We start from the raw sequence: 24348 nt of genomic DNA, 5'->3' as shown, positions 1-24348 counted from the left end.
TATCTATCAGTGAAATGATTTTCTGCTTCTTCATATTCTCACAGTTAAACATACTAACATAACTGAAGTGCTGTTATTCTGTCTATAGGAGTTGTTTAGCTGTTTATCTATTTAATTCATCTGCAGGGGTGTTGTTTGCTCTATAAATAAATTGGTTTAATTTGACGTGACTCTAACATTAATGGGCTGTTTGCAGACAGATCTGATAATATTGGACAAGGGTTCAGGTAATCCTGATTAAAATGAATAGAAACATATTCATATGTTATTATTTTAGAAATCAGAATGCATCATAATGTAAAATAATAAATAAAAAAAACACCCAAAAAACTGAGTGAAAGAAAAGATGGGCACAGAAGTCGTTCTAACATTTAGCCACAATTATGTATGCAATGTACATAAAGGACATTTAAAAGGCTATAAGCAGGCACTACTTCATATTCTGCATCCAGAGTTCTGTTCACATGATGCTTTTAAACCTATTTTAACACCAGCTGAAGTTTTCTAAGCATTAAAGTCAGATATTTCTAACAGGATTAACTTTTATGTCATTTATGCATTAAATGATCAGTGCTCTTTATCAGATTGCCTGTTTATTTGTGCAAGACTTTACTGCACTTGATAAATGTTGTTGCATGCAACGCATTGTAGCATATTTTAGTAATGACAAGTTTGTCATTCAACATTTTGGATGTCAGAATACAGTATTTATATTAGATACATGATGAGAAGTAATCCCCTTGTTCATACTGTATCCTGAAGAGCATTAAACAGGTTAACATCTTTATGAAAAATCAAATTACATTTTAAAGTATTGTGATGAAAATATGTAATTGCGATTATTTTTGACTGATATTGCAAATGCGATATGATTTACGGCTGCAACTAACGATTATTTTCATGATTAATCAATTAGTTGTTTTCTCTATAAATGTCAGAAAATGGTGAAAGAATTTCGATCAGTGTTTCTCATAGCTCAAGATGACGTCCTCAAATGTCTTGTTTTGTCCACAACTCAAATATATTCAGTTCACTGTCACAGAGGAGTAAAGAAACCAGAAAATATTCACATTTAAGCAGCTGGAATCAGAGAAATTTGAAGTTTGTTGATTGTTTTTTTCATAAGAAATTACTCAAACCGATTAATCAATTATCAAAATAGTTGGCGATTGATTTAATAGTTTACACCTAATCATTTAATCTTTGCAGCTCTAATATGATTTGCAATATTTGAGGGAATCATATTATTTACATCATTAGTCTCATTTTCATTGAACAACATATTAAAATGATTATGGTGTGATTTTAAGATGTTCTCTTAACTCTGTAGAATATGATGTGTTGGCCAGGACATCTCTGCAGCAAAACAATATTTAATTTAAAAAGGTATTTTGTCACACATTTTGACTTTAACAAATATTGTGCTTTTTTGTGATTTCTAAGGAATTTTGAATAATTGTTCAACCCAAGAAAATATCATGTTGTTGGAAAACACAGGCAAAAATTGAGAGAAACATAATTTGAAAGTCAAGTTGTAAGACTTTATTGACTCAGATGGAAAATGACTGCACATAGTTCAAAACTCGACAACAATAAATGGAGTTAGAATGGTAGAAGAAAGGCAGCAGAGTCATAAGATGGTGGTCGCAGGATCAGACTTAATAGTTGGCCATGGTGCTCTCCAGCCAGTCGTTGAAGAGGCAGACCTGTGAATGGAGACAGAACGAGGTTTGTTAGCAAATATGATTATTTTAACTGGGCATGCGCAATGTGAAATTGAAATGTCATAGAGCCATATTATTTATTATGGAGATATTTCATGTTTACCCTGGCGTAGACACCGGGGTGGTCCCTCTCAGCACATCCGTAGCCCCAGGACACAACACCCTGCAGCTCACCGTTGCACACGACGGGTCCACCAGAGTCACCCTGAGAACAGAGAGAGTATGTGTGAAGAAAATTCTGGATTTGCAACTGAGATGTACTGATGTAGACCCTGCAGAGTCCTCGTGTTACATACCTGGCAAGAGTCCTTGCCTCCCTCCAGGTATCCAGCGCAGAACATGGCGTCAGTGATCATGCCGGGGTAGGAGTTATCACAGTCCCTCTCAGACAGGATGGGGATGTCCAGGCACTGCAGCTTGTTTCCGTCAGCGGCTACAATGTGTAAAAGAAAGTATGGGTGGAAAAGGTTTAGAATAACACAATAATGTTGTCCAGAAACATTCTGTAACTCCTGGCGAGTTGAAATGCAGATGTTACTCACAGGAGCTCATGGTGTTACCCCAGCCAGTGACTTTGCACATGGTGCCAGCGGGGGCACAGCTGGTGGGCAGAGCCACAGGCTGCACGTACTGGTTGAGAGTGGCGGGCGTGCTCAGCTTGATCAGCATGATGTCGTTGTTGATGTTGTAGGAGCTGTAGTTGGGGTGGCGGATGACGCGGGAGGAGCGGATGAACTGCTCGTTTCCCTCGGTGACCTTGATGTTGTGCTCTCCCATACGAACCTCCACACGACTGGAGAGGAAAGAGAGGATTAGTGGTAGCTGAGTGTCAGGACGCCTGTTAAAAGCGGATTAATTCTTGACTTTATAATATAACACAAGACGTACGACTTGTAGCAGTGAGCAGCAGACACAACCCAGTTCTCGTTGACCAGGGAGCCTCCACAGAAGTGGTAGCCAGAGTTCAGGGACACCTGATGGGGCTGGGAGTAGGGCTTGCACTCATACCCTCCGACGATCTTGTCCTCCTCCGTGGCAACTGAAAACACACAGGAGGTCAAATAGTCAGCAACCAAGTGACCTGTTTTTCAATTCAGTGATTAGAACACAAGCAGAAAGGCGTATATGCTTACAGGCAGCTCCGATGAGCAGAACGAAGACTAGAGACCTCATGGTTGCTGTGTGATCCTGTCGATGATCAGACTTCACCTGGAGCCCTGGTTTATATGGAACAGTTTCCTTGTTGAACACACCCCCAAGGTTAATTTTGACCAATCAGGATCCTGGAAAATATGATTCTGGGTAATGGAAAAGCAAATATTGCGTTTGCTGAGGGGTGCTCTGTTCTCACATACTGCATGGCTGCGTGGCAGTGAAGTGACAAGAGACAAACAACACCAGGAAACAAAAATAACTTAATCGCACAATTACTATGAAATCACCAGTAAGGAAACTTCTCACTCTCAGTGAATAACTTTCAATGGGATTGCATTTTTAGTAGGGCTGTTAATTGATTAAAATATTTAATCGCAAATGAATTGCAAATTTTTTATCTGTTTAAAATGTACCTTAAAGAGAGATCTGTCAAGTATTTAATACTCTTATCACCATGGGAGTGGGAAAATATGATTGCTTTATGCAAATGTATGTACATATTTATTATTGGAAATCAATTAACAACACAAAACAATGGCAAATATTGTCCAGAAACCCTCACAGGTACTGCATTTAGCATAAAGAATATGCTCAAATCATAACATGGCAAACTGAAGCACTACAGGCAACAACAGCTGTCAGTGTGTCAGTGTGCTGACTTGATTATAACTTGCCCAAAACTGCATGTGATTATCATAAAGTGATTAATGTAATATTTATCACATTCAGTGATGGATCTTCTTACTGACTTTGACCCAGTTTGTGACGTACAGTGACACACTGTGCTGCTAAATATGCTACCAAATCACATTTCCACAGTATTCTACTCTAATGTGATTACATTTGTCACATTTTAAAAGAAAGAACATCTCAGTCTGTATTTTTATCAGCTCTATCTCAGCTTTAGATTACTATTAGTGAAGTTATTTTCTGCTTCTTCATATTCTCACAGTTAAACATACTAACATAACTAAAGTGCTGTTATTCTGTCTATTGGAGTTGTTTATCTATTTAATTCATCTGCAGGGGTGTTGTTTGCTCTATAAATATATTGGTTTAATTTGACGTGACTAACATTAATGGGCTGTTTGCAGACAGATCTGATAATATTGGACAAGAGTTCAGGTAATCCTGATTAAAATGAATAGAAACATATTCATATGTTATTATTTTAGAAATCAGAATGCATCATAATGTAAAATAATAAATAAAAAAAACACCCAAAAAACTGAGTGAAAGAAAAGATGGGCACAGAAGTCGTTCTAACATTTAGCCACAATTATGTATGTAATGTACATAAAGGACATTTAAAAGGCTATAAGCAGGCAGTACTTCATATTCTGCATCCAGAGTTCTGTTCACATGATGCTTTTAAACCTATTTTAACACCAGCTGAAGTTTTCTAAGCATTAAAGTCAGATATTTCTAACAGGATTAACTTTTATGTCATTTATGTATCAAATGATCAGTGCTCTTTATCAGATTGCCTGTTTATTTGTGCAAGGCTTTACTGCACTTGATAAATGTTGTTGCATGCAACGCATTGTAGCATATTTTAGTAATGACAAGTTTGTCATTCAACATTTTGGATGTCAGAATACAGTATTTATATTAGATACATGATGAGAAGTAATCCCCTTGTTCATACTGTATCCTGAAGAGCATTAAACAGGTTAACATCTTTGTGAAAAATCTAAATACATTTTAAAGTTTTGTGATAAAAATATTTAATTGCGATTATGTTTGACTGATATTGCAAATGCGATATGATTTACGGCTGCAACTAACGATTATTTTCATGATTAATCAATTAGTTTGTTTTCACTATAAATTTCAGAAAATGGGGAAAAAATGTTGATCAGTGTTTCCCATAGCTCAAGATGACGTCCTCAAAAGTGTTGTTTTGTCCACAACTCAAATATATTCAGTTCACTGTCACAGAGAAGTAAAGAAACCAGAAAATATTCACATTTAAGCAGCTGGAATCAGAGAAATTTGAAGTTTGAAGATTGTTTTTTCCTAAAAAATTACTCAAACCGATTAATAAATTATCAAAATAGTTGGCGATTGATTTAATAGTTGACACCTAATTGTGTAATCGCTGCAGCTTTAATATGATTTGCAATATTTGAGGGAATCATATTATTTACATCATTAGTCTCATTTTCATTGAACAACATATTCAAATGATTATGGTGTGATTTTAAGATGTTCTCTTAACTCTGTAGAATATGATGTGTAGGCCAGGACATCTCTGCAGCAAAACAATATTTAATTTAAAAAGGTATTTTGTCACACATTTTGCCTTTAACAAATATTGTGCTATTTTGTGATTTCTATAGAATTTTGAATAATTCTTCAACCCAAGAAAATATCATGTTGTTGGAAAACACAGGCAAAAATTGAGAGAAACGTAATTTGAAAGTCAAGATGTAAGACTTTATTGACTCAGATGGAAAATGACTGCACATAGTTCAAAACTCGACAACAATAAATGGAGTTAGAATGGTAGAAGAAAGGCAGCAGAGTCATAAGATGGTGGTCGCAGGATCAGACTTAATAGTTGGCCATGGTGCTCTCCAGCCAGTCGTTGAAGAGGCAGACCTGTGAATGGAGACAGAACGAGGTTTGTTAGCAAACATGATTATTTTAACTGGGCATGCACAATGTGAAATTTAAATGTCATGGAGCCATATTATTTATTATGGAGATATTTCATGTTTACCCTGGCGTAGACACCGGGGTGGTCCCTCTCAGCACATCCGTAGCCCCAGGACACAACACCCTGCAGCTCACCGTTGCACACGACGGGTCCACCAGAGTCACCCTGAGAACAGAGAGAGTATGTGTGAAGAAAATTCTGGATTTGCAACTGAGATGTACTGATGTAGACCCTGAAGAGTCCTCTTGTTACATACCTGGCAAGAGTCCTTGCCTCCCTCCAGGTATCCAGCGCAGAACATGGCGTCAGTGATCATGCCGGGGTAGGAGTTATCACAGTCCCTCTCAGACAGGATGGGGATGTTCAGGCACTGCAGCTTGTTTCCGTTAGCGGCTACAATGTGTCAAAGAAAGTATGGGTGGAAAAGGTTTAGAATAACACAATAATGTTGCCCAGAAACATTCTGTAACTCCTGGCGAGTTAAAATGCAGATGTTACTCACAGGAGCTCATGGTGTTACCCCAGCCAGTGACTTTGCACATGGTGCCAGCGGGGGCACAGCTGGTGGGCAGAGCCACAGGCTGCACGTACTGGTTGAGGGTGGCGGGCGTGCTCAGCTTGATCAGCATGATGTCGTTGTTGATGTTGTAGGAGCTGTAGTTGGGGTGGCGGATGACGCGGGAGGAGCGGATGAACTGCTCGTTTCCCTCGGTGACCTTGATGTTGTGCTCTCCCATACGAACCTCCACACGGCTGGAGAGGAAAGAGAGGATTAGTGGCAGCTGAGTGTCAGGACGCCTGTTAAAAGCGGATTAATTCTTGACTTTCTAATATAACACAAGACGTACGACTTGTAGCAGTGAGCAGCAGACACAACCCAGTTCTCGTTGACCAGGGAGCCTCCACAGAAGTGGTAGCCAGAGTTCAGGGACACCTGATGGGGCTGGGAGTAGGGCTTGCACTCATACCCTCCGACGATCTTGTCCTCCTCCGTGGCAACTGAAAACACACAGGAGGTCAAATAGTCAGCAACCAAATGACCTGTTTTTCAATTCAGTGATTAGAACACAAGCAGAAAGGCGTATATGCTTACAAGCAGCTCCGATGAGCAGAACGAAGACTAGACACCTCATGGTTGCTGTGTGATCCTGTCGATGATCGGACTTCACCTGGAGCCCTGGTTTATATGGAACGGTTTCCTTGTTGAACACGCCCCCAAGGTTATTTTTGACCAATCAGGATCCTGGAAAATATGATTCTGGGTAATGGAAAAGCAAATATTGCGTTTGCTGAGGGGTGCTCTGTTCTCACATACCGCATGGCTGCGTGGCAGTGAAGTGACAAGAGACAAACAACACCAGGAAACAAAAATAACTTAATCGCACAATTACTATGAAATCACCAGTAAGGAAACTTCTCACTCTCAGTGAATAACTTTCAATGGGATTGCATTTTTAGTAGGGCTGTTAATTGATTAAAATATTTAATCGCAAATGAATTGCAAATTTTTTATCTGTTTAAAATGTACCTTAAAGAGAGATCTGTCAAGTATTTAATACTCTTATCACCATGGGAGTGGGAAAATATGCTTGCTTTATGCAAATGTATGTACATATTTATTATTGGAAATCAATTAACAACACAAAACAATGGCAAATATTGTCCAGAAACCCTCACAGGTACTGCATTTAGCATAAAGAATATGCTCAAATCATAACATGGCAAACTGAAGCACTACAGGCAACAACAGCTGTCAGTGTGTCAGTGTGCTGACTTGATTATAACTTGCCCAAAACTGCATGTGATTATCATAAAGTGATTAATGTAATATTTATCACATTCAGTGATGGATCTTCTTACTGACTTTGACCCAGTTTGTGACGTACAGTGACACACTGTGCTGCTAAATATGCTACCAAATCACATTTCCACAGTGTTCTACTCTAATGTGATTACATTTGTCACATTTTAAAAGAAAGAACATCTCAGTCTGTATTTTTATCAGCTCTATCTCAGCTTTAGATTTCTATCAGTGAAGTTATTTTCTGCTTCTTCATATTCTCACAGTTAAACATACTAACATAACTAAAGTGCTGTTATTCTGTCTATTGGAGTTGTTTATCTATTTAATTCATCTGCAGGGGTGTTGTTTGCTCTATAAATATATTGGTTTAATTTGACGTGACTAACATTAATGGGCTGTTTGCAGACAGATCTGATAATATTGGACAAGGGTTCAGGTAATCCTGATTAAAATGAATAGAAACATATTCATAGGTTATTATTTTAGAAATCAGAATGCATCATAATGTAAAATAATAAATTAAAAAAACACCCAAAAATTGAGTGAAAGAAAAGATGGGCACAGAAGTCGTTCTAACATTTAGCTGCAATTAGGTATGCAATGTACATAAAGGACATTTAAAAGGCTATAAGCAGGCACTACTTCATATTCTGCATCCAGAGTTCTGTTCACATGATGCTTTTAAACCTATTTTAACACCAGCTGAAGTTTTCTAAGCATTAAAGTCAGATATTTCTAACAGGATTCACTTTTACGTCATTTATGTATCAAATGATCAGTGCTCTTTATCAGATTGCCTGTTTATTTGTGCACTTGATAAATGTTGTTCCATGCAACGTATTGTAGCATATTTTAGTAATGACAAGTTTGTCATTCAACATTTTGGATGTCAGAATACAGTATTTATATTAGATACATGATGAGAAGTAATCCCCTTGTTCATACTGTATCCTGAAGAGCATTAAACAGGTTAACATCTTTGTGAAAAAATCTAAATACGTTTTAAAATATTGTGATGAAAATATGTAATTGCGATTATTTTTGACTGATATTGCAAATATGATATGATTTACGGCTGCAACTAACGATTATTTTCATGATTAATCAATTAGTTGTTTTCTCTATAAATGTCAGAAAATGGTGAAAAAATGTCGATCAGTGTTTCTCATAGCTCAAGATGACGTCCTCAAATGTCTTGTTTTGTCCACAACTCAAATATATTCAGTTCACTGTCACAGAGGAGTAAAGAAACCAGAAAATATTCACATTTAAGCAGCTGGAATCAGAGAAACTTAGAGTTTGAAGATTGTTTTTTTCTTAATTTAATAGTTGACACCTAATCGTTTAATCGTTGCAGCTTTAATATGATTTGCAATATTAGAAGGAATCATATTATTTACATCATTAGTCTCATTTTCATTGAACAACATATTAAAATGATTATGGTATGATTTTAAGATGTTCTCTTAACTCTGTAGAATATGATGTGTAGGCCAGGACATCTCTGCAGCAAAACAATATTTTTTTAAAAAAGGTATTTTGTCACACATTTTGCCTTTAACAAATATTGTGCCTCCTGTGATATTAAAATTGCATTAGGCTATATTGTGATTTCTATAGAATTTTGAGTAATTGTTCAACCCAAGAAAATATCATGTTGGAAAACACAGCCAAAAATTGAGAGAAACGTAATTTGAAAGTCAAGATGTAAGACTTTATTGACTCAGATGGAAAATGACTGCACATAGTTCAAAACTCGACAACAATAAATGGAGTTAGAATGGTAGAAGAAAGGCAGCAGAGTCATAAGATGGTGGTCGCAGGATCAGACTTAATAGCTGGCCATGGTGCTCTCCAGCCAGTCGTTGAAGAGGCAGACCTGTGAATGGAGACAGAACGAGGTTTGTTAGCAAATATGATTATTTTAGCTGGGCATGCGCAATGTGAAATTTAAATGTCAAATAGCCATATTATTTATTATGGAGATATTTTATGTTTACCCTGGCGTAGACACCGGGGTGGTCCCTCTCAGCACATCCGTAGCCCCAGGACACAACACCTTGCAGCTCACCGTTGCACACGACGGGTCCACCAGAGTCACCCTGAGAACAGAGAGAGTATGTGTGAAGAAAATTCTGGATTTGCAACTGAGATGTACTGATGTAGACCCTGAAGAGTCCTCTTGTTACATACCTGGCAAGAGTCCTTGCCTCCCTCCAGGTATCCAGCGCAGAACATGGCGTCAGTGATCATGCCGGGGTAGGAGTTATCACAGTCCCTCTCAGACAGGATGGGGATGTCCAGGCACTGCAGCTTGTTTCCGTCAGCGGCTACAATGTGTCAAAGAAAGTATGGGTGGAAAAGGTTTAGAATAACACAATAATGTTGCCCAGAAACATTCTGTAACTCCTGGCGAGTTAAAATGCAGATGTTACTCACAGGAGCTCATGGTGTTACCCCAGCCAGTGACTTTGCACATGGTGCCAGCGGGGGCACAGCTGGTGGGCAGAGCCACAGGCTGCACGTACTGGTTGAGGGTGGCGGGCGTGCTCAGCTTGATCAGCATGATGTCGTTGTTGATGTTGTAGGAGCTGTAGTTGGGGTGGCGGATGACGCGGGAGGAGCGGATGAACTGCTCGGTTCCCTCGGTGACCTTGATGTTGTGCTCTCCCATACGAACCTCCACACGGCTGGAGAGGAAAGAGAGGATTAGTGGTAGCTGAGTGTCAGGACGCCTGTTAAAAGCGGATTAATAACTTTAAAAAAAAATAATAATATAACACAAGACGTACGACTTGTAGCAGTGAGCAGCAGACACAACCCAGTTCTCGTTGACCAGGGAGCCTCCACAGAAGTGGTAGCCAGAGTTCAGGGACACCTGATGGGGCTGGGAGTAGGGCTTGCACTCATACCCTCCGACGATCTTGTCCTCCTCCGTGGCAACTGAAAACACACAGGAGGTCAAATAGTCAGCAACCAAGTGACCTGTTTTTCAATTCAGTGATTAGAACACAAGCAGAAAGGCGTATATGCTTACAAGCAGCTCCGATGAGCAGAACGAAGACTAGACACCTCATGGTTGCTGTGTGATCCTGTCGATGATCAGACTTCACCTGGAGCCCTGGTTTATATGGAACGGTTTCCTTGTTGAACACACCCCCAAGGTTATTTTTGACCAATCAGGATCCTGGAAAAAATTATTCTGGATAATGGAAAAGCAAATATTTTGTTTGCTGTGGGGTGCTCTGTTCTCACATACCGCAAGACTGCATAAATAACACTTTTAGTGAAATGAGAAGAGACAAACAACACCAGGAAACAAAAATAACTCAATTGCACAATTACTATGAAATCACCAGTAAGGACACTTTTCACTCTCAGTGAATAACTTTCAATGGGATTGTATTTAACAATTAACAACACAAAACGATGGCAAATATTGTCCAGAAACCCTCACAGGTACTGCATTTAGCATAAAGAATTTGCTCAAATCATAACATGGCAAACTCAAGCACAACAGGCAACAACAGCTGTCAGTGTGTCAGTGTGCTGACTTGACTATGAATTGCCCCAAACTGCATGTGATTATCATAAAGTGGGCAGGTCTGTTAAGGGGAGACTCGTGGGTACCCATAGAACCCATTTTCATTCTCATAGGTCAGAGGTCAAGGGACACCTTTGAAAATGGCTATGCCAGTTTTTCCTCTACAAAATATAGCATTTGGTTTTCTGGTTTCATATGATGCCAGCATTTGCTAGCATTAAAACTGAGCCCGCTCCAACTTCCGAAAGGCCAAATAGCGGCCAGGCTCGATGGCGGCCCGTCAGATTTTTAAGAGGTTAATTAAAAAGCGCAAGTTGCGTTAATGTGTTAAAAAAGTTAATTCCGGTAAAACTAATTTGCATATTTGACAGCCCTAATTTTTAGGTTTGAGTGTCATCATTGTCTTAAAAGTAATGTGATGTAAGTCAGTTAACCTGATATCTGGGTTAAAATGCAGTGCAGATCTGCTGTTGGTGAAGTTTGAGTCAACCTGAGGGAGGCTGCAAATAAATTCACATGATAAAAGTGATGCATGAATCATCACATGAATATTTGTGGAGGATTAACCAGAACAGGTGCAGTCTGAAGATTCAAAATCCACACAGTGTTTAGAAGGATTTAGAATCCAGTATGTACCGTATTTTCTTAGTTAACGGTGTCATTTGTGAGATGATTTTTCCTCACTTTTATAGATTAGCTTAAATGACACTGTTTCAGTTGTATTTTTAACTGCATAATAGTCGTTAAGAGTGACTGTTCGGTGTCAAAAAGTAATCAAATATGTCACACATCGATTAGAAATGCAACTACCACAGTATTATTTTTCTAGTACAGTAATTATTCTGAGATGTACATAAAAATTAAGGTTAATTTCATTATAAAATATATACCCATTATGTGCCAGTTAGGCTTGTTGTAAGTAATGTTTCATGTACTTTTGATTATATCTTGGCTGACTGCTCTAGTACTGATCAGTGAGTCGGCCTTGAATAAAGGTGTTCTGTGAATAATCCAGCTGCTCCAGCCATATTGGGTTGAATATTAATGGATCACTCGCTGACCCGTGTGTCCTCGTCTTATGGGTCAGTCACCTGAAATGACCCACCTGCGTCTGGCGGCACTATCAAGTTTTGTTTTTGATTGGCAATATTGGACCAATCAGGCAGCTTGGAGTAGATATATAACATGTATTCAGGTGAACTGACAGGAACACACACACACTGCAGCCATGAGGTCCCTGGTCTTCATTCTGCTCATCGGAGCCGCTTGTGAGTATAATACAGTACTTCTATAGCCTTTCATGCATTGTGCACTTTTACTGTAGCAAACTAATAACTATTTCTGGCTGTCTTGTATTTGTTTTTCAGTCGCCACGGAGGAGGACAAGATCGTCGGAGGGTATGAGTGCAAGCCCCACTCCCAGCCCCATCAGGTGTCTCTGAATGCTGGCTACCACTTCTGTGGTGGCTCTCTGGTCAACGAGAACTGGGTTGTGTCTGCTGCTCACTGCTCCAAGTCGTAAGCTCACTCTAGATATATTTAGACCTCACGTATTTTATCTGATGTGGTAATAAATATGCAAACAAGCATCCATCTTCTACCATCTTCTATCTCTTTCAGTCGTATTGAGGTGCGTTTGGGAGAGCACCACATCAGAGTCACTGAGGGCAACGAGCAGTTCATCAGTTCTTCCCGGATCATCGAACACCCCTTCTTCAGCCGCTACACCCTTGAGAATGACATCATGCTGATCAAGCTGAGCACGCCCGCCACCCTCAACCAGTACGTGCAGCCTGTGGCTCTGCCCACCAGCTGTTCCCCCGCTGGCACCATGTGCAAAGTCACCGGCTGGGGTAACACCATGAGCTCCAGTGAGTAGGAAACTGTTATTTTAGGCAAACTTTCTGAAACTGTGTCCAAAAAATCTACAAACAATCCATCCCTACTGGACATTTCCCCTTTGTTGTCTTGCTGCAGTTGCTGACGGCGACAAGCTGCAGTGTCTGGACATCCCCATCCTGTCTGATGCGGACTGTGACGGTTCCTACCCCGGCATGGTCGACCACACCATGTTCTGTGCCGGATACCTTGAGGGAGGCAAGGACTCCTGCCAGGTGAGTATCTCATTTTCTTTCGATCACTGTATTTTCAAATTTGGACAAAATTTTTTCACTCCTCTCTAATTCAAATTTGTTTTATTGCCATGATACGCTATGACTAGTATTGCAAAGGTTCACATTGTGAGTTTAATGATTTTGTCTCTCTGTCTCAGGGTGACTCTGGTGGTCCTGTTGTCTGTAACGGTGAGCTGCAGGGTATTGTGTCCTGGGGTTACGGATGTGCTGAGAGGGACCACCCTGGTGTCTACGCCAAGGTAACCTTTTACTGCATCAATAACTAAAAATGTCACCCCTCTTAATGTATGTTGTTACACTGCAACAATCTGACTAACATCTTTTTATTTTCAGGTGTGTGTGCAGACCGAGTGGCTGCGCGACACAATGGCCAGCTATTAACTCCACCAGTCAACCTCCACTTCAGACACACTTTATTAACTGTTCAAATGCTAACGTTTTTTTGCTGAAAGTTGAAGTAAAACAAATAAAGTGTTTGAAATGAATCGTTGGTTCTTCTGTGCAATCATTATTTTATTTCTATTAAATTGTATTTGTCTAATGAATGTAACATAGATGACTTATCGACAATCTATAGAGGTTTTCAGCAGGTTACAGAGATAAGAATTTGCTCTTAAGTGAACGGAAAAGTTAATAAAGATAAAAAAATATATAATAAATGAAAAATACATGTTTTCTTGTTTTATACATTAGCCATGAGTTGATATTAAGAACACAGACATCCAAAAAGTATTTGTATAAAAACAATTATATTATTTATTTAATTATTTAATTATATTATTTCTAAATTAATCATCACTTCACCATCTCTTGTATCAGCATATAAAGAAATATTTTTTTTTCACTCTGAGACCGACAGAACAGTGACCCAATATAACCTTATAAATGTGAGACCAACAGTGGTGGTTAACAATATATATATATATATATATATATATATTTGTTTTTTTCATTTGAGTGTTTTTATATGCCCAATGTGGACTGAGAGAAAAAACAAATTAACCTTATTCCTTTATTTATATCTGTTCTGTGAAACAACTTGCCTGAGGATCTCATGCTGGCAGAGTCCATATCATTTTTTAAGTCACTTTTCAAAACACAGTTGTGTCATTAGGCATTTCTATAATAATGTTTCTATGTTTCTCATTTTGCTTTTGTTGCCTTCTGTCTTATTTCCAATATTTATTCATGTTGTATTGCGCTGATGGCGCTAGTCTGTGCCATTAACTTTTCTACCTACATCTGTTATTTTTTATTATACAAACACTATAAGATATTAAATTTTCTTGTTGCAAAGTGCTTTCTACCAGTGAATTTACTCAAGCACTGTACTTGAGTACAATGTTGATGTACGTGTACTTTATTTTCCATTTACTGTATGCTACTTTATTCTTCTACTCCACTTCATTACTTACTTAGTTGACTTAATTACATTAATGTTACAGGTATAGTTACTAGTTGTATTTTACATTTAAAAAAAATAACTTGTGAATTATATTGCATTATTATAGGCTATTAAAGGCTATGTATATCCTCACAGGTGTTTTCAGTTATGTGGCAGATTAGACATTCAGGTTGGAGTTGTGTGCTGGGATTCACATGAGGTCACCATGTACTAATAAGAAGAATAAAGCTGTAACTTGTCTCACAAGAAAACTAACTTGTGCACAAAAGATTAAAGACGTATCATCTTTCGGGACCTATACTGGGCCATTCTGCATAATGAGTACTTTTACTTTTTCTACTGTTAAGTAAATATTTTCAGGTAATACTTCACTACTTTTACTCAAGTACAATTTAAAATGCAGAACTTTTAACTGCAAGTATTTTTTAGTTGTGGTATAGCTACTTTTAAGTATCAGATCTGATTACTATTTACTAAAAAGTGCCTTTTAAAAAACATTACAAAGATTATCATTTGTTTTTCAGGGCAGCCTCACTCTCATATCTGAATTTCGTGTTTAGGTAACAGATGCTGAGAAACACCCAGCTGTGAGATGTGTCCACACACATCTAAATATAGAGGTGACTTGTGTACCTGTGCAATCTGACCAGAGAAACACGAGCCGACTCTCAGGTGGCGGCTTCACGCCTTTACCCAAAATAAAAGTAGCAATATTAAAGATCCCCTGAAAAACCTGCATTCACATCTTTAAGGAAGTAGTAGAACTACTCATTGTGAAAAATGGTCCCCTTGCAGACTTGCAGTTTAATTATTGATGTTTTCATAAAGCGCTGAGTTGGACAAAGTGGTGCTGAGTCAAACACCAAATACTGCTTAATAGCAATAAATCATATTTTAGAGCTAGATCATTTATTTGGCATCTTAAGTATAGTTCTGCTGAGTAACTCCTGCTGATAGATAAATGAAGTGGATTATAAAATCAACACTTTTTCATATAAAGTATAAAACAGTGTTTGCACCTCAAAGCTGCACATAAGTGTAACATGTTCAACCCCTCTGTCGTCATGCTAGTCAAGATAAAAGCCACTCCTAATATCAGTAAAACAATGAATTGGGCTGTGAGTGTTAATCTTATGAGACATGTAATTTGTGGCCATTAAGAAATGTGTTTTCATGATGTAATTAAGTTTCATTTGACACAGATGCGTTATGGTAACATTAAAAAAATGGTTTAAACTAACACATTATCTAGATATTAGAGATCATAGCAGAATTGTTTTTACTTTAGTGTAATAAATTAATAAATACATAACACAGGAACCAATATGATCCATATTCATACTCTCCATTATGCTTTTCCAAATTTGCTTACAAGAAAGCCAAACTTACTTCTAAAATGAAATGTGTTTTTTTAATGTAATTCTGGAAATGAATGACCTAACCCCAACATCCCGCTACAGAGATTGGCCCCTCGCTGACCAATTGGGATGTCCGGAGAGCAGGGCAGCTCTCCTGTCTGCAGATATAAACCAGGGCTCCAGGTGAAGTCCCATCATCACACAGCAACCATGAGGTCTCTCGTCTTCGTTCTGCTCATCGGAGCTGCTTGTAAGTGTGAAGTTCCTATTGAGCAGATTGCCTTCCTCTCTGCTAACAGTCTGTTGGCCTTTATCCCAGAATTTAGACCAGAATAACCACAGCGTCTCCCTAAAGCGAGAGCTTTGATGTACACACTTGACAAGATGTACACACTTGACTAAAAATACACACGAGGACATTCAAAGAGATGACTGTTTTGTTGAAAAGAGTAGTAGCAAACTACACTAACTTGTTGCTGTGTTTTCAGTTGCCACGGAGGAGGATAAGATCGTCGGAGGGTATGAGTGTAAGCCCTACTCTGAGCCCCATCAGGTGTCCCTGAACTCTGGCTACCACTTCTGTGGAGGCTCCCTGGTCAACGAGAACTGGGTTGTGTCTGCTGCTCACTGCTACAAATCGTAAGCACATTCCTCATGTTTTCCAGGCTTATGGTTCTGATTTGCTATTCTGAGGGGTATGCAGATTAATATTTGATGATCATTTTTATGTGTTTTCTCAATTATCCCCCGTTTTTCCATTGTTTTTAGCCGCGTGGAGGTTCGTATGGGAGAGCACAACATCAAGTTCACCGAGGGAAGCGAGCAGTTCATCCGCTCCTCCCGCGTCATCCGCCACCCCAACTACAGCTCCTACAACATCAACAACGACATCATGCTGATCAAACTGAGCACACCCGCCACCCTCAACCAGTACGTGCAGCCTGTGGCTCTGCCCACCAGCTGTGCCCCCGCAGGCACCATGTGCAGAGTCTCCGGCTGGGGTGACACCATGAGCTCCTGTGAGTAATAACTCCTGCGTTGTGCTCTCAACATGTATGTTTTTACTGCAGGGCAGCTCCAGTTTCATATTTCTCTTTTGATTTTTCAGCCGCTAACAAGAACAAGCTGCAGTGCCTGAACATCCCCATCCTGTCTGATAGGGACTGTGAAAACTCCTACCCTGGCATGATCACCAACGCCATGTTCTGCGCTGGATACCTGGAGGGCGGCAAGGATTCTTGCCAGGTATGTAATTCAAAGTTCACGCAGGAATACAGCAATGACTGTAGGAATACTTGGTGTGGCTTGTTGGCTTTTATCACACATTTCTAAGTCATTTCTCTCTCTCTCTCAGGGTGACTCTGGTGGACCCGTCGTGTGCAACGGTGAGCTGCAGGGTGTCGTCTCCTGGGGCTATGGATGTGCTGAGAGGGACCACCCCGGTGTCTACGCCAGGGTAACTTTCAAAAATGAAAATTTAATCAACACACTGTGTCCAGTTTATTCTGCAATGCTCACTCCTCTAACTCTGGTCTTATTCATTTTTAGGTCTGCATCTTCAGCGACTGGCTTGATCGCACCATGGCCAGCTACTAAATGATCCAAACAAGCAAGTTCAGTCAAGCAGCTCAGCATCATTGGCTGTTAATGTTCCATCTTTTGTGCTGAACAAAATCACAAATAAACAATTTGAAGCAAATCATTTGAGTCATGTGAAATCATTTCAACAACAGATTAAATGTAGAGAATAGTTCTAAAAGGTGCCTCTTTCTTATAATGTCATTTTCTCCCAGTTCCACCACAGCACTGCACTATGTTAGATCTGGTTTGAAATAAGTCGTCCATTATTTCCTGATAATGGACACTTTGAAGGGCATTATCCCATGGTCATTTGCCATAGAAAAAAATATATATATTTTCATGCATTTTGCAACCAAAATCTAAAGTTTTTCACAATCCATTTCCCTGGTAACCCTGAGGGTTTGCTAATACCTGGAAAAATCATTGCCATCCCATAAGGTTCTTATTATTCTATTGCTCCAGTTAATAGGACGGACCTTAGATACGACTTGGCAACAGGAGATATTTATAATCCACTCAGCTCTTAGTAGGTGTACATTATCAGGAATTAATGGACACCCTGCAGCCAATCAGAATCGAGTATTCACCCAGACCATGGTATAACTAAAAATAAATTAGATAATAAAATAAAAGATTCCTAATAGTAGCTGATATAGTTATAACTATATCTGCTTATAGATTTCCTTACATTATGTATTATGAATTATTGATAATTATCAGTTTACTTAACAATAATGGCTTAAAACTAAAACTTAATTCAGCAAGTATTTTTCTTTTTTGATTATAAGATATTGAATATAAAGATACTTAATAAACAGGTAAAAAAGAAAATTAATATATATCAAATGGGTGTCACATCCACTGCCTACTACTGAATGACTAAACAAATGGCAATGTGTTTCCATGACATAATTGTGATTACTGTTCCCTCAGAGTTATCCCATGCCCCAGAGTTGATGTTGCGATCCTGCGGCTCTAAAATGTTGCATTGAATCTGATGAATTTTAAGGTTTTTACATTTAATTTTGATTACACTGATGAAGTTTGAATCACATCTTTTGGGGTTCTTTTTTGCTTGTTGGTGAAAAATGCTACTCTCATTGCTGCAACATGCATGTTATAAATCAACGCTTCCTCCTAAAAAAATATGTTTATTCATCACTAAATGGTTTGCCTAATACAATACAACAAATAATCTTGTGTCTTATGTAACGCATAATATCCACTTTTCATTTCACCACTGAATTTAATTCTTTTTAACCCTCTTCGACAGTATTTTAATGGATTTATAATGCAGCTGGGAGGACCGCAGGTGGACAGACTGCAGGTAGTTCTGCATTATACAGTACTAGAAGTCTCATAACTCATTACTGCTGTGATTGCTGCCAATTAATAATTCAACTTCATTTCCCAGCATTTGAAGTATGAATAAATTAATAATAAATGGAAATGCAAAATGATTTTTAAAAGGGACTTTACATTTTTACATTTAGTAATTAATGTACTAATCTGTCTTCCTGTCATATTCCATTTCAACACTTCATCTCTTCCTGTATCTTGTTTCACGGTGATGATGATGATGATGAAGAGGCATAATCCACATTCCTGTCTGTGGAGAACGGATGAGAGATATTTCTGTGCAACTGCCCATTGATTTTATTTCAGGCAGTCTGTTGCTTGGTGCAAACGTCTCAAACAAGACATGTGCCATTACCTTTGGCATAACTGACAACTGATTTTCAACCAACAGCTTCAACTAACCTTTCATGGACAAAGAAACAAGGTAATTATGGCAAGTGTTAGGTTGAGCAGTATGATCTTTAGTAGGTATATTAGTAGTTCCTTCTGTCTTTTTGGCTGGTCGTCTTCCCTTACCTTATAGTGTGCTATTAGTATACTTCTTTTAAACTTAAAATAAGAGAGTATGCTTTTAGTTTACTTTACTTATCAGAGATATACTTGACAAAAGTATACATAAGTATACTTGGCTCATATTGACAAGTATGCAGAAAAGTCTAAGTATACGTGACTTATAGGCCTATTTATACTTAATCTTTTGATTGAGATATACTTAAAGGTCTCATATTGTAAAAAGTGAGATTTTCATGTCTTTTATATTATAAAGCAGATTTAAGTTCGATATAAATACTGTTAAACTATCAAAATGCTCAATATACGGAGAAATACACACAGCTCGTATTCAGAAATTGAGCGTTTGAAACAAGCTGTTAGGATTTCTGTCCATTTGTGATGTCACAAATATACAATATTTAGACCATTAGCTACACGGTTTTAAACATACATATTCTAAATGTGTCCCAGTTTATTTCCTGTTGCAGTGTATGTGAATGACATCAGCTGACAGGAAGTAAACATGGACCCAAGCTGTTGCCTAGCAACGCAATTCTGTTGAAATTCTGTTGAAATTCACTAAAACGGAGCGTTTCAGACAGAGGGTAAATACAGGTATATTCAGACAGACAGTATGAGGAAAATAAAGGTGTTTTTTTTTACATTAAAGCATGTAAACATGTTCAAGTAGAAACACAAAATACAAGTATGAACCTGAAAATTAGCATAATATGGGACCTTTAAGAAAAGTATAGTTAAGTATTCTTGCTTTATAGTCCTACAGAAAGATATACTTGGCTTGTAGTTGTGCTTACTTGTGTGTTATCAATTAACCCAGTGGCTCAGGTGTGATTCTGGGTAGCAGCGTCAAGGGGGATTTTGGGGGCGTCGCTAGAAGATACCCTGCAAATTGCGAAAATTTACACAAACTCTCGCGAGACTTGCAACGTTACCCTCTAGCCTTGACCGGATTTTGGCGCTGAACAACCATGAGAGTGACAGACCCGACACCGGAGCCACTGTTAGCTTTTGCCCGGAGAACTGACTGCATATTACCTCCAGCTTTGTTTTGTTTCTGACCAACCACCAACAACTCGAAAAAGAACCGTCTACGGACGCCGTCTGGGCGCTCTCTGGGAGCTAACGGTAGCTAACAGCTAGCCGCTGTTGCTAACCGGAGGTAAGCCCTAACAACCAGCCGATAGCACCATGACGTATGTTCATGACGTATGTTCATGACGTATGTTCACGTATGTTGGGGAATGAACCAATGAACCAGAAACCCATCTAGCTGATATTCTCATAACAGCAAGCATGACTTTTCTTTTCTTGTTGAGGAGTCAAAGTAATTGCTGTGTTTTTGAGCATCATAATATTTACCTGATGATGACAATATTTTGATGATATATACATATATATCATCAAAATATTGTCATCATCAGGTAAATATTATGATGCTCAAAAATATAAATACATATATATATATATATATATATATTTAGATTTATATATATCATCAAAATATTGTCATCATTAGGTAAATATTATGATGCTGCTATATATATATATATATGTATATACAGTATATATATATATATGTATATAAATATATGATGTTTTTCTTCTTTTAGTGACAGATGATCAATCCAAAATGTGTGACTTCAAGCTTGTGTTGCATCAGTTTCTAGTTATCTTATTTTGGTAAGCCTTAAGTGACATCAAAAGCTTATTTAGATAATAAAAAGGAGTATTTCTTCCATTCTCATGAAGTACAGGGCATCAAATCTTGACGAACCTCACAGAATGAATCCCTCAGCATGCACTTAAAAAAAAATTTAATCCATTTAATTTCAGACCGGATATCACTCTAAAAAAATAGGTCCTTGGTTTGAATGTCCTGCTTGGACTAAGGCTGCAGCTAACGATTATTTTCATTGTTGATTATTTTCTTGATTAAGCGATTAGTTGTGTGATCTATAGAATGTTAGAAAATTGTGAAAAATGTCGATCAGTGTTTCCCAAAGCCCAATATGACGTCCACAAATGTTTTGTTTTGTCCACAACTCAAAGATGTCCAGTTTACTGTCACAGAGGAGTAAAGAAACCAGAAAATATTCACATTTAAGAAGCTTGAACCAGAGAATTTTGACTGTATTTTCTTAAAACATTACTCACCAATTAATCAATTATCAAAATAGTTGCCGATTAATTTCATAGTTGACAATAGTTGTTGCTCCAGTTCCTATTTTTTTCTGCTAAAATAAACATTTAATTTCAGACTGGATATTGCTCTATAAAGAGGTCCTTGATGAATGTTCTGCTTGGACTGAACCATGATCATGACAGAGCATCTACTGGTGTGGTCGACCAAAAACTATACCAGCATCTTGTAAGTTAAAGTGGTCCTATTATGCTTTTGTGCTTTTTCCCTTTCCTTTAGTGTGTTATACAGTTTTTTGTGCATGCAAAAGGTCTGCAAAGTTACAAAGCCTAAAGTCCACGCCAAAGGGAGTTACTCTCCCCCACAGAAACACTTCTCCTGAACAGAAACGTGTGTCAGACAGAGGGTGAAAAGAGTTGCTGCAGCACAGCCGGTATGAGAAAAGTGTTTTTTTAAAAGCATGAAAACATGTTCTAGTAGAAACCCATAATACTAGTATGCACCTGAAAATAAGCATAATAGGTCCTCTTTAAGATCTTCCATATATGAGCACACTTTTGTTCGTATCCAAAAGCAAAGATGGTTTTCAAGAAAATCAACTTTGACCTTAAAAACATTTTCTTTCATTTAGACTAAAGGAAATGTGTGTGAGTCATCTTCAGTTACTTTTGAACCACAAAACTGATATAGATTATAAGGGAGACCTTCTGCTGAGGAAACAAACCGTTCTTTTCTTTGAGTATTTCTGACGCCAGTTTTTTGCTAAAGAAGAAACTCGAGACCAAGTTCTCAGTTCTGAATGCAACTCATTGAACAAATTTCAATCGAAATCTAACTCCTTTTCAGATTCTTGTCGTATACTGACATTGATAAATGGGGTGTTGCAACATCTGTGCCCTTCCTCTCCAGGTGTATAAAGCATTCTGCTCTCAAGCGATAGAAAATCAAAATGATGGCAGTATTCATGTACTCCGACACAAAGAAAAAGACTGACAAAACCTTATTAACTAACACTATTCATGCAACTTTCGAATGCTTAACACCAACTCGTTAACAGGTGAAAGCATCAGTTTGTTTGTCTTATTTTGATAGGAAATGTAATGTAATGATTGTTTGGTGGGTTAAAGCAAAGGCAAATTCACACACAATATGTCGGATTTGCTCACAAGCTGATGCAATTTTGTGTTTTATTTTTTTGTTTTTTAACTGTGTCCTGACATTAGCTGTAATGGGTTGACTGTGATTTATATTTGTTTTGGTGGAAATGTCACCACTGAATTGAAATATTCAGAAAACAGTAAGCACTGGGAGCAGATGCTGCACTACAGTATTGTCAACAATAATAAACACACTGATGCATCACAAAATTGTAGATTTTATTGATTGTGCCCTGACTAAACACATATCACATATCTCTCTCTCTCTCTCTCTCTCCCCCACTGTTTCTCTCTCTTAGCTGTTCTCCCGCTGCCTTTCTTTTTGACACTACCCACCACCGCCTCCTGTCTCTTTCAATTTCATTCTCCCTCTGGTTTCCCTTCTCTCACGTAGCTCTGTGATGGGAGATCACAGCCTAGGTGTAAGTGGAGAGAATATCGTTGATCCAGGGCATCAGAGAGCAGACTTTGGTGTAAACGCCCGGGTAGTTGGGTTGAGCGCAGCCTTGGCCCCAAGAGACAATCCCCTGCAGCTCCCCATTACACACCAGAGGACCACCAGAGTCACCCTGAGCAGGGCAGAAACAAGAGGTTATTCTTTTCATCATTTCATCCCATTAAATATGTTTTTACATGTTCACAGACCACCAAGGCTTATTTTATGTGCTGTGTAATTTGTGTGGAAATACCTGACAAGAGTCCTTGCCTCCCTCCAGGTATCCAGCGCACACCATGCGGTCAGTGATCTTGCCGGGGTAGGAAGCATCACAGTCCTTGTAGGACAGAATGGGGACTTCGACACACTGAAGGTAAAACGGGTTGAACACTGCAGATAAGAGCGAGACAGAAAGATACAGGGGGGATAGTTGTGTCAATATGTTTACCTTAAGTGGGCAACATCACCATAGAATATCAAACCTCTGTGGCTATCTTCAAAATGTTAAGTTTTATAGAGCTAAGAAAGAGCAGCTATTTGGTTTTAATTTATCTGCCATAATTGACCTATTATTATGAGCAAAATGTTTTTATGACTTTTAATGTGAAGATCAGGTGCTTTCTCACCTTGATCAGTGTAGATGTTCCCCCATCCAGACACCGTGCACATGTCCCCGGGTGCGGCGCAGGAACTGGGCAGGGCGACAGGCTTGACGTACTGGTTCACGGTGACGGGGTGCGCCAGCTTCATCAGCATGATGTCAAAGTCCAGAGTCTGGTAGTCGTAACTCTGATGCCAGTAGATGGCATCCACTGACATGAACTGCTCCGTGCCCTCGTTCTCCCAGATGTGGTGGTCCCCCACGACGGCAATCTGTGAATAGGGGCTGAAATAGAGACAAAATTATGAAAATCCTCTTAAACATAAAGTTCATACAGAAACATTTGAATACGTTAATGTAATACAAACTTTTGCCAGCAGTGGGCAGCAGAGACGATCCACCGGTCGTTGATGAGGGAGCCGCCGCAGTAGTGGTAGCCGATATTGAGAGACACCTGCCAGGGTTGAGAGTTGGCTGTACACTCGTAGCCACCCACAATCTTGTCATCCACAGGTGCTGCAGCTGTGGTGTAAAGGAAATACAAAATTCTTCATATTTATCATAGTTACAGTTCTTCTTTACCCTAAAACTGTTGTACGTACTGCAGATGTGCTTTACCTGCAGCGCCCAGGAGTGTAACAACAATCAGGCCAATCATCTTGTGTCTTCCTCCGACCAGACTGGACATGAATCATCTGTCACTCACTGCATTTATACCTAAACTCCTCTGTGTCCTTCCATGCACTCCCTCCTCCTCCACACCTCCATACCTCC

The 24348-nt window shown here is 38.8% G+C and overlaps 5 protein-coding genes across 6 annotated transcripts in view; 2 read left to right on the top strand and 3 right to left on the bottom strand.

Moving 5' to 3' along the window:
* LOC141779891 (trypsin-1-like) overlaps positions 1 to 13509 on the top strand; it is a 22008-nt gene extending 8499 nt beyond the window's left edge. Inside the window, exons 1-6 of one of the 2 annotated variants that reach the window (XM_074654937.1) lie at positions 12038 to 12157; positions 12257 to 12407; positions 12510 to 12760; positions 12867 to 13003; positions 13162 to 13263; positions 13358 to 13509. In XM_074654937.1, the coding sequence (XP_074511038.1) occupies positions 12118 to 12157; positions 12257 to 12407; positions 12510 to 12760; positions 12867 to 13003; positions 13162 to 13263; positions 13358 to 13405 (729 nt within the window). In that variant the 5' untranslated portion in view covers positions 12038 to 12117 and the 3' untranslated portion in view covers positions 13406 to 13509. Of the gene's footprint in view, positions 1 to 12037; positions 12158 to 12256; positions 12408 to 12509; positions 12761 to 12866; positions 13004 to 13161; positions 13264 to 13357 lie in introns of those variants that run through there. The other variant, XM_074654938.1, reaches the window with a different exon arrangement.
* LOC141779890 (trypsin-1) lies at positions 1520 to 2919 on the bottom strand. Its single transcript, XM_074654936.1, has 6 exons — positions 2858 to 2919; positions 2613 to 2763; positions 2267 to 2517; positions 2021 to 2157; positions 1828 to 1929; positions 1520 to 1706 (listed from the first exon to the last, which is right to left on the bottom strand). Exons 1-6 carry the CDS (start codon positions 2895 to 2897, stop codon positions 1659 to 1661), a joined length of 729 nt encoding a protein of 242 aa, XP_074511037.1. The 5' UTR covers positions 2898 to 2919; the 3' UTR covers positions 1520 to 1658.
* Positions 5297 to 24348, bottom strand: LOC141779833 (uncharacterized). The gene is made up of 13 exons (XM_074654865.1): positions 24193 to 24348; positions 23943 to 24096; positions 23600 to 23859; positions 23227 to 23363; positions 22957 to 23106; positions 12836 to 12976; positions 12491 to 12611; positions 6635 to 6778; positions 6390 to 6540; positions 6044 to 6294; positions 5798 to 5934; positions 5605 to 5706; positions 5297 to 5483 (listed from the first exon to the last, which is right to left on the bottom strand). The coding sequence occupies exons 1-13, from the start codon at positions 24260 to 24262 to the stop codon at positions 5436 to 5438; spliced, it is 1866 nt and encodes a 621-aa protein (XP_074510966.1). The 5' UTR covers positions 24263 to 24348; the 3' UTR covers positions 5297 to 5435.
* Positions 9038 to 10540, bottom strand: LOC141779888 (trypsin-1-like). Its single transcript, XM_074654934.1, has 6 exons — positions 10383 to 10540; positions 10138 to 10288; positions 9785 to 10035; positions 9539 to 9675; positions 9346 to 9447; positions 9038 to 9224 (listed from the first exon to the last, which is right to left on the bottom strand). The coding sequence occupies exons 1-6, from the start codon at positions 10420 to 10422 to the stop codon at positions 9177 to 9179; spliced, it is 729 nt and encodes a 242-aa protein (XP_074511035.1). The 5' UTR covers positions 10423 to 10540; the 3' UTR covers positions 9038 to 9176.
* LOC141779882 (trypsin-1-like) lies at positions 15890 to 17486 on the top strand. The gene is made up of 6 exons (XM_074654929.1): positions 15890 to 16037; positions 16276 to 16426; positions 16556 to 16806; positions 16896 to 17032; positions 17142 to 17243; positions 17336 to 17486. Exons 1-6 carry the CDS (start codon positions 15917 to 15919, stop codon positions 17381 to 17383), a joined length of 810 nt encoding a protein of 269 aa, XP_074511030.1. The 5' UTR covers positions 15890 to 15916; the 3' UTR covers positions 17384 to 17486.

Source organism: Sebastes fasciatus, chromosome 12 (genome assembly GCF_043250625.1).
Source record: "Sebastes fasciatus isolate fSebFas1 chromosome 12, fSebFas1.pri, whole genome shotgun sequence".
NCBI classification, from domain to species: domain Eukaryota; kingdom Metazoa; phylum Chordata; class Actinopteri; order Perciformes; family Sebastidae; genus Sebastes; species Sebastes fasciatus.
The sequence above is the reverse complement of the archived record's forward strand: the minus strand, read 5'-3'. Positions and strand labels throughout refer to the sequence as shown.